This window comes from Puma concolor, chromosome D1, assembly GCF_028749965.1.
Source record: "Puma concolor isolate L17-30 chromosome D1, mPumCon1.1.hap2, whole genome shotgun sequence".
NCBI classification, from domain to species: Eukaryota; Metazoa; Chordata; class Mammalia; order Carnivora; family Felidae; genus Puma; species Puma concolor.
Window position 1 is genome coordinate 28,955,519 of NC_141676.1, and position 10,690 is coordinate 28,966,208.

Here is a 10,690-nt window from a genome sequence, read left to right on the forward strand (position 1 = left end):
GAGTTTGAAACATTATTCTTGATGCTGCAGCCAGAATGGTCTTTCCAGTCAGATGTTACTTGTCTAAAACCATTCAGTTGTCTTCCTGAAACTCCTCAGCATCCTATACTTGGCCCTTAATGACCTGGGCATAACATCCCAAGCCTCATTTCTCTCCATTCTCCCAGTGTCCAAGCTCTAGCTGAAGTAAAACATGAGTAGTTCCATGTAAAGACTATACTCTTGCTTGCTTTTAAGCATCTGTCTATGCCATGTTTTCCCTGGAGTGCCTTCTTATCCCCATCTATATTATTTCTTTTCCTATCTTCCCCACTGGATTGTGAGTTTTTTGAAGCTAGGGACTATGTTGTTCATCAATGTATCCCAAAGCCTAGTGCAGTGCTTCCATGGAACAAGTGCTGAATATACAGGGGGTTGAATTGATTCATTATTTTAAAGATGCATAAAAATACCAAACACTCAAAACAATTTGCTTGCCATGACTACTTTGCTTTTAATAAGAGTGGTTCTTTTATTATATATGTGAAATTACATAATAATGTGGAATGCATGTTTGAAAACATCAAAGGGTCTCAATTTTGTTTAAATATGATAGACCATACAAAATGTAGTTAAAGTGATCTTGTTACAAAGAGTATTATTGGGGCGTCTGGGTGGCTCAGTCAGTTAAGTGTCTGACTTCAGCTCAGGTCATGATCTCGAAGGCTGGTGAGTTCAAGCCCTGCGTCACGCACTGTGCTGACAATTCAGAGCCTGGAGCCTGCTTTAGATTCTGTGTCTCCCTGTTTGCCCCTCCCCCGCTTTCTTGCGCTCCCGCACACGTGCTCTCTCAAAAATAAACATTAAAAAAAATTAAAAAGTAGTATATTAAACTTAGTAAAAAATAATAATTTGGCTTTTAAATAGAAATTGCTGAATGGTTGACTTGAAACAGATTCCACTTTTACCAGCAAAATTTGTTCAAATGTCTTATACTTTTTAACAATGTTTTTTACATTAGAGGTATTTTTTCCATGTTACTTTAGAATCTTCCAGAAGTAAATACTAAAAACAGTGAAATGTCAATGGAAAAACCAGAAAATACTATCATACAGAAATGTAATTCTGGACAAGAAATAAAGACAGACACCATGAGTTTTTGTTCAGATACTAACTACAGAGAAAAGGAGAAGAAAGAAGACCCATTTATAGAAATAATAGAAGGTAACCTAACACATTGATATTTTCTAATTTGATGTATTGAGAGCCCCACCCCCACCTTTTCTCCTACAAATAAAGGATCTGTCAAAGTGCTGTGCTAGGCCATCTATGGAATTTAGGGGAATATCAGTTATATATAGTCTTTGAGGATCTTGTACTGTATCTGAAGAAATACTTTTTCAGGGGCGCCTGGGTGGCGCAGTTGGTTAAGCGTCCGACTTCAGCCAGGTCACGATCTCGCGGTCTGTGAGTTCGAGCCCCGCGTCGGGCTCTGGGCTGATGGCTCAGAGCCTGGAGCCTGTTTCCGATTCTGTGTCTCCCTCTCTCTCTGCCCCTCCCCCGTTCATGCTCTGTCTCTCTCTGTCCCAAAAATAAATAAACATTGAAAAAAAAAAAAATTAAAAAAAAAAAAAAAGAAATACTTTTTCATTTGTGTAAGTCTTAAGACAGGCTTCTTTTGAGATGTCATTTAGAGTCAATATTTTGGGGGAAAATTACATTCCTGTCTTCCCTAATCACTTACTCCATGGCGTTTTGCATTATGGTTTCTGTCTTCACTGCCTTGGGGAGTGTGTTCTCTGGGCTACCCATAACCTTCTGATAATCAGACCTGGAGCACTTTCCTTAGTTCAAAAGACCTTTCTGTAACCATTGAAATAATTTACTAGTTTGTCTGTCTTGAAAAAGAGTTGTTTAAAGACCATAAACTTATTGTATGAACATGTTCAAACCTAGGCTGAACCACTTGGTGGAGATGTTGTAGAGAGAATGAATGGACTAAAGTCCTTCAAATCCTGAATTTTGTGTTCTAGGTTATTTTAACTATACAGAAAATTTTAAATCTATGGTTAAAACCCAGATGAATAAAATAAGTATTCTAAACATTTGCCCAAAAGTATCCAAAAATTTTTAAATACTTAGAAGGTAATGATCAAGTGACAACTGTCAGTCTTGAAATCAGCTAGCAATTCTGGATCGTAGATAGTGATACAAAGAAAACCACAGGCCTAAAATGGAATCACTTGTATTAAGAACCCAATGTCAGCAAGCCTTCAGTACCTAAGCAAACTGTAGTTTCAACCCCCAGGAATATAACCTTTAACCAGTTAACCTGGAATTTCCTGGTCAGCAATAGAAATCTGGTAGGCCCCTTTCCCATTAGGAGAGTGACCTTGCCTAAAACAATGGATTCTTTGCTAATAAATTTTTTTCCACTCATTCTCTTTTAAAACCTTTCCTTTTCTATAGCTTAGTGGGGCTTCTATTTGCTAGGTGGAATGCTGCCTGATTGAATGGATCATTTAATGAAGCCAGTTAGATCTTCAGATTTCCTTGGTTAAATTTTTGTTTGACAGTAGTAATAGAAATTAGAGTCTAACTTGTTAGGATAAATTCATTTTTATCGACTCAGCTGTGTGTACATGGAATTGTACTGTATGCTCAAAAGGAAGTGTAATAGACTAGAGAACTAAAAACCATTTTGTAATATCCTCAACCTACTTGCCCCTTTTTCAACCAAAAATGCTTTTGTTGTTATGAAATAAAAATTTAATATGAGGAGAGCCGAAAATATTTAGCATGCTAAATATATGACAAAGATAACTCAACATTTAGGTAAAACTGGTGTTTTGTGTAATGGCCAATGAAATATTTAAGACTAAATATGTTTTTATAAAAATAGGTCATACATTTTGTCTTATAAAAGCAGGCTTTAGTGTGTAATATAAAAATTTACTGTATTCTCATCATGACAGATTTACAGCTTTTTGAAAAAAGCTCCAAGAATGAAAGTGATCCTGCTATACCTCAGAATGAAAATCAAAGTGAAGTCTCCCTAAGCAAAACCCTCTGCATAGAAAAAGAACTAATCAGTCAAGGACAAACCTTAAATGTTACAGACCTTAGAAAAGCAGTTACTTCAGAAAAAAAAGACAAGGTGCATTTGGATAAAGACAATGATTGTACAGAATTTAAGTCACCAAACAATTCATTTTTAATGGCAGATAGATCGACAGAAACAGAAAAGATACACCTAGAAAGAACTGAAAGATCTGATCTTCACCATGCAGATATCCACCTGGAGGTTGAAAATACCACAGCATCATCTAACAGTATCTTAAATGAGATGTCTCACCATACAAATCAAAAGAAAGATGGTTCTGAAGATGAACCATTCAAACAATTCAGATTGCTTCCAGGGATTCAAGAAAATGCCACAGACAAGGAAATTCCAAATAGTGACCAAACCAGAGCAGATCTGGATTCATCTCTAAATGTAAAAAATCCTGTTCAGTGTCAGAAATACAGTTTGCAGGATTCAAGTAATGTTATGTTAGATGATAAACAATGTAAAATAAACCAAATGCAACTGTTAAGTAAAAAAAGTGAGTGCAGTGTATTGCCATTTAAACAAACTTCAGTTTTTCAGCAAATCTGTAACGATACCTCAGAGAAACCAGAACTACCTATTTCCTCTGATACAGCAGTTAACCACCCCATTTCATCTGCTTTCAGTGATAATTTGAAAGTACTTAAGAATGCAAATAAAAATGTTAATATTATGCCTACATTGGTGAAACCCAACTCAAGCCCTAGGGAAAGAACTATATGGAAAAATCTGAATGATATGGACACTAGTCAACTAAAGAACTGTTTGGGATATTTAGAAAACAGTGTCACCATTTCCCATCTCCAGATTAACAATGAGAATGTACATACTTCACAAGCCAAAGACATGAAAACGGCTGTTCCTACAAAAACTTCCACGGAAATACAGTTTTCCAATAAAGAGAGTCAGATTGATGAGAATCAGATAACTGAAGCCACAAAAAATGACCTCTTCCTTTTTGTGAATGTTAATGAAAGACAGCATACATTGTTAAATAATACAGAGAAAACAGAGTCATTAAATGACATCGTTTCAGGAGAAATTTACAGTGAAGGACAGCTGGAAGAATCATGTTCATTTCACATAAAGCCATCTGGAGATTTAGTAAACAGAAGTGGAAGGTCAGCCTTTGATCTTTCAACTTCAGATAAAAAAACTGAGAAAATTCCAGTATATGTGAATTTCTTAGACCCCAGTCCTTGGTCAAAAGTAAATCAAATTGAAAGTCAAACACTGAGCACTTCAACCTCTAGCATTCCTTTGTTGCTGCAGGAGAGACCAACAGGCCCATCAGAAAACAAAAATATGGTTTCAGTGACACTTTGCAAAAATGTTGATGGTATCAGGAAGGATACTGGCCCAGGTAAAAAAAAAAAAAAAAGTTTAGGTTTTCTTTTAAAATTTGAATTTCTACTCCTTATCCTTGATAGTCTCCAAACCGTTATGTTTCAAATGAAACCATTTCGTTTAAAAACTGCCTAACCCTAAAATACAGAATACTCCATATATGTATATAGGTAAAAGTGGGAAAGGTTTTCCTTAAACATAAGTGGGACTTTTCACCTACATCTGAGCCACTAGTATCAACAGGTACTGAGGTGCACATGCATATTGCAGATTAAAAAAAAAAATTCCTCAAGGAACTGGAAATAGCAGAAATGAACACAGGCCCTGGTCATTAATTTTAAATTAGGAACAACTACCTAATCGGAGTCAAGTTGTTCCTAAGGCTTCTGCCAGTGGGCATGTTTATTCCTTTTCATTCTATACTGAAAAAACTTCCTTCCCTCACTTGCTTCCCTGAATTTTCTACTGCTTTCCTTAATTTTTCTTTTAGCTGTCCCTTCACTAGTACTAGAATCCAGCTTTGTCTTCATTTTACAAGTATTGTTGAGGTATAACATTAATACATTTCAGATCATTGATATTTGTCACTGAAACACTTTAAATGGAATCCCTTAATTATGTACCAAATATTAAAACATTCAAACGTTATTTCAGAGAATAGTGTATTCTAACCACCACATGAAATAACATTATGTCCAAGTCTTGCTTTATAAAAATATTCTAGAACAAAAAAATAGGGGGGAGGTAGATGAACTACGTATGACTTAATAGTGATGGGTGTTGGGAGCCGGGTGATGGTACGAGGTTCATACTCTTTTTGTGTATCTGAAATTCTTCCCACTAAAAATACTTAAAAATAGAAATATACCACATATCATGTATAAGTGCTGTACAAATGTAATTTGAACGATAGTTTAAGATTATGAAAAATCATGCTAACAGCAATCTCATAATCAAAGTTATGGAGGTTGTTAGAGATATTCTCAAAATTATTTGTAAATAAATTATAAACTAATTTATTTGCTGGTTTAACAGTATGCATTTAGACCCATTAAAGTAATGCAGATTACAAGGAAAGCTCTGAATGGCCCTCAGAGCTAGCTAATAGGCTTCTTTTAAAAAGACAACTGATAGAACTTTGAAGAAAAATTGGGAATTAAAAGCAAAATGAAGTGTATCAGGTTTACTAGCATAAATGGAGAAGTAATGTAGGGAAAAACAGAAAACACCAAAAACTGTAAAAACTTCCTACTTTCCTAATAAAATGTAGTAACTTCAGATTCCATTAATTTTGAATCTGCTGAATGCTGCAATTAGTCAAGTGCTGTAAGTGAAGGGGCTAATCTTCAATCTCCGTGATATAAATAAGGATGGAATGGGAGAGATCTAAAATTCTGTAGAAATTCAGCTTGTAAAACGTCCACTCATAAAAGATACAAGTATCTTTTAACCTTCAAAGCTGACATGTTTCTCTAAATCATTTTTACCTATTTATTAAATTCCAGTGATCCCTACTAGACAGCCCTTTGTTGGGCTTCTTACTGTGGCTCATTTCTTTAAATATATTTCATAAATACGACTTTTAGTTGATTCAGACTTTTCCCATTAATCTGAATTGTAAGATGCTCACTTCATATAAATGTTTACCTCTGTGGCAATGCAATAACCAGTGGAAGAAGGATAACGTTTTATGTGAGTTAAGTTATTTTAGAAGGTATTTATGCCATTTCACACATTTTAACATGAAATCAGGTTTTAGAAAGCAGCAATAAAAAATGTTTTCTGAAATGCCTATGTGTATTAACAGCAAAGTCAATGTAAACTATAAAATGTTAAAAACAAAATAGAAATAGTTACTTTTTAAATACAAAAGCATAGATATGATCAGAGAAAAACAAGTTTAGTCACTAAAACGAGTGTCTGGAGAATAAAATTCAGTTGTTGCCATTTCCTCTTTGTCAACCAGATACTACCAGCATTAACAGAGTTGCTGACACTTTGAATAGCTCAAGTATCCATCCAGATCCCAAGGGAGAGCCCAGCAAAGAGAGGAATGCAATTGCAAAGACTTTTTACGATTCTTCTTTTCCCACAGAACACGTAAGTCAATTAAAAATATTGCTGAGCAGACCTTAGTGAGCTAATTCTACAGATATGTGTAGAACTGTATGCATCTGGATGCTTTAAGACCTAACTGATCTCCAAAATAATATCAAGAGGGCAACATGGCACCATTTTTCACAATTAAGGTTGATGGAAAACAGCAGGAAAAAGTCACAGTGCATAAATCAAATAGATATAATCCAGCCTGTTTGGGGAAGGACAGTGTGAGGTAGTGTATTATGTATCTACTTCTATTTTTTTAGTCACCTAAATTTAGGAGTAGTGGCATTTGAGCATTTAAAATTTTCTTAATAAAAGATGCCTTAAAATAATCCAATCAAATTCCACTGTTCTTGACATTGCTTAATTACATCATTTTGAGAAACTACTGCACAGGAATTTCTTTTAAATTACTTTGGTCAGAAGACAGTATGAGAAAGGATCAAATATCCTTAATATATAGTATCAAATAGGAATATGTATGTGTGTGTATGCATATACATTTGTAGACATTACATGGCTCCAAGAGTCCATTTGTCATATGAAAAGCAAGCACAGCTGACCAGTTTTGGGGCAAAATTTTTAAGTTACTATTATCTCAGAGTACAAAACTTTAGCACGATAAAGGCTGTATTGTTCAAAATCTAAAAAAACAGGGGCGCCTGGGTGGCGCAGTCGGTTAAGCATCCGACTTCAGCCAGGTCACGATCTCGCGGTCCTTGAGTTCGAGCCCCGCGTCAGGCTCTGGGCTGATGGCTCGGAGCCTGGAGCCTGTTTCCGATTCTGTGTCTCCCTCTCTCTCTGCCCCTCGCCCGTTCATGCTCTGTCTCTCTCTGTCCCAAAAATAAACATTGAAAAAAAAAAAATTTTTTTTCAAAATCTAAAAAAACAGGCAATTCTAGGTGTTAACTCCTAAAAAGTATAACGTAAAAAGGTTTGGCAAGATCACTTACAGAAAAAAATCAACTACATGGGGACAGATTTTAAAACCATCATGTATTTTTTTTTAATTTTAGAGGTACATATTAAATAACTTTCTCTTTAGCACCTATAAACTAAAAATTGTAGTACTAACACAGCATTAACAAGTAACAACTTTTAACAATGTATTTTATTTTTTATTTTAAATAGGGAAAGTGCGCACATGAGGGCTAGAGGGAGAGAGAATCTTAAGCAGGCTCCATGCTCAGAGAGGAGCCCTACTCAGGGCTCAATCCTGCAACCCTGGGATCATGACCTGAGTCAAAATCAAGAGGTGGATGCTCAACTGACTGAGCAACCCAGGGGCCCCTTACTTTCCTTTTTAAATTAAATTACTTAAATTTTAAAATGTGAGCCCAGGCTGAAAAAGGCGGCTAGTAATCTGGCTCAGGGCAATTTTAGGCCTAAGAGTAGATCTTTTAGGCAGAAAGAGGAGGTAAAAAGGTAATGATTTTTTGGGAAAGGAAGGAGTAAAGATATGTAGCAACATCTCTGGAACTAGAATTACTGCTATAGGCTGCAAAACCTCTATAAGTCAAATTCAGACAAGTTTTGTTAAATGTAAACTTTACGCTCCATCTTGCTTCTCCAGCCTATCCCTGCTCCTGCCCCTCCCACCAAGTAGGCAGTTAAGGGGAAAGAAACTAAAGTAGTTATGTGTAAATGTCTTTTTCCTCTCCATCATCAAGATAAAAAGTCAAAGAATAACGAAAATCAGGTAATTTATACTTGATGACAAATGCACCAAACTGCATCACACTGTGGTGGCAAAAACAGGTTATAATTAGGTACCATCAGTGAGTTTATCTCAAAATCAGCAACTAAATTTAAATTTGATTGCTTTCTCTGCATCTATTCTCTGTATTGCATGGATGACCTACAGTCATTTTGGCCCTGTGAGCTAAATGACATATGTTGGGCACTTTTACATTCAAGACATTATCAGAAATACACATTTATGTACATTTTTTTTATCCATTACCAGTTACTCTACAGTAGCATTTTGCAACTAAATGGTGCTAAGAGTGAGACCACAAAACTTAAATGACTTGCCTGTGGTCTCCTGGCAGTCCTGTGCTGATACTTTTGTTTTCATATGTTATTTCATAAGAACATAGGCAATCAAACTATGACATAGCGTCACTGCAAGGAACAAAGGCTAAGATTACAAGGGGACTGGGTGGCTGACTGTAGAATTCTCAGGAGCCAAACAGACCCATCCAGAAGGAGCAACTCTTAGGAAAGGGAGGTTAAATGTAAACAGTTAAGCTCATTTAAGAATTATTACTCTGTAATCTCGCTTTGAAAACGTTATGCATATGCCACCTTTTCCAGTCAAAGTGGGAGATTTTAATGTAAGGCAGTACTCGAAGATCTTCACAAAGATCTATGAACAAATGCCATTCATTATAGCCTAATTTATAACTGAGCATTTCCCACCAACTTAAATGTTCAACATATTAAATTATGGAACATGGAATATAATGGAGCGATGATGTTAACTTTTTAAGAGCAGAGGAAAATACTAAAAATATTTTTAACACAAAACAGAAAAAGATTTTGAAAGCGTATATATACACAGAAGAGAGACCAGAATATTTACATCAAAATGTTTAATGGTACTTGGGATTTTAGGTAACTTTAATGTCATTCTTATCCTGTTCGTTTCTAAAATATGTGACTTTTTATCAGAAGATTTTATCTGGAATCCAAGAAGACCATCAAAGATTTATTTTTCTTCAGGAAATTAACTCAAATTTATTTTTGTGCAGCCACTGACAATGGTTTATGAGAAATTTTAAAGACTGAGGAAATAGCCCACGAGGGAAAAACCAAGATCTAAAATTCTATAGAATGATCAAATACACTAAAAATAGAAAAAAGATAGTAGCAAACAATACTAAAATGTGTTGACTGGTCTCCCTGGATAGATTACTAATGAATTTGATTTCTTTATACTTTTTCCTCTATTTTCTAAACTTCCAATAATTATCAGAAAAAAAATCTTAAAATTAAAAACTTACATAATTTTTAAACACAGTATTAGAAGTATGATCCAATGCAGTGCCTTGGAAATATGCCAACTTCCAAATACCTCACTGTTCTTTCCTGTTTGTCCAACAGTGGTGCTCTGAAGCATGAGAGGAAACATGAAGTAAAAGGCAGTTTTTATAAGGCAGTCTACCTCTGTTAGCATTTTTAATTTTCTCCTGGTTTTGATAGAAGATACAAAACATAGACATGTTTGGGAAGGGAAGGGGAGTAGCAGACAAAACAGATTTTTATCTGTAATTGTTTTAAGTATCTTTTCTTTCAGTGTAAGCTTAAGACCTTTTAGAAAAGGTTCATGGTAGTACTGGGCTCTATTAGGGATCTCAAGGAGCTACTACATAGACCTAAGCCTCCACATTCACATTTTATTGTTTTTTTGTGCCAAATTAAGGTAGTTGCTGAAAATTAGCCAAGAAAAATGATGGCTTTATCACATACTCATAATTGCACAGCCTTAAGGATTTTAACTCTTGTTGATGACTTTAAAAAATGAGTAATTTCAACACTCAGTAAAATAAGTTTGGTCTTTCCTAGGTGAAAATAAAGCCTCTGAAATCAACTCTGCCACAAAGCCATTTTCAGGCAATCAAGATTAAAGATACTACCAATGTGGCTGCATCATCTCCTGGTGAAGAGGACTGGCAGAGCCTGGAAACAAATCAAGTTAATGAAATCGAAAAGTTCCTAAGCTTAGAAAATGACAACCACCCTAAGAAAAGAAAAACAGAAGAGATGCTGGAAAAAATGACAGAGTAAAAGGACGTTGATAAATGCTTTCAAGTGGTGAATGGACTTAATTGAAATATCAATCATATGGTTTTGACTAGAACAGAATGTTACACTTCAAGCTTTACAGTTATACACACTTTTCCAATTTCATGTGATGAAATTATGTTTTTTTTGCAAATGCTTCATCTAAGGTAGCTAAGATTGCTTGGTAGCATCCAATTCCCCTTAAGAAAATGTGCTCTCCTCTGTACATCCTTTTACCAAAAAGCTCTTGTTGCACCTTCAACCCCCTTCCTTGCAGAACACAACTTCCGTATTATACAAGATAGGTGGTGACCCTTTGTAACTTATTACTTTGTATTCTCTGAAATTTGTGACTTTTTACATTTC

General features: G+C 35.3%; 1 protein-coding gene across 1 annotated transcript in view; it reads left to right on the forward strand.

Moving 5' to 3' along the window:
• Nucleotides 1-10,612, forward strand: part of CCDC73 (coiled-coil domain containing 73) — a 121,508-nt gene extending 110,896 nt beyond the window's left edge. The window contains exons 14-17 of the mRNA XM_025928706.2: nucleotides 1,026-1,203; nucleotides 2,955-4,451; nucleotides 6,402-6,535; nucleotides 10,106-10,612. Coding sequence (XP_025784491.1) covers nucleotides 1,026-1,203; nucleotides 2,955-4,451; nucleotides 6,402-6,535; nucleotides 10,106-10,327 — 2,031 coding nt within the window. The 3' untranslated portion in view covers nucleotides 10,328-10,612. The remainder of the gene's footprint in view (nucleotides 1-1,025; nucleotides 1,204-2,954; nucleotides 4,452-6,401; nucleotides 6,536-10,105) is intronic.
• Nucleotides 10,613-10,690: the final 78 nt, after the last annotated feature.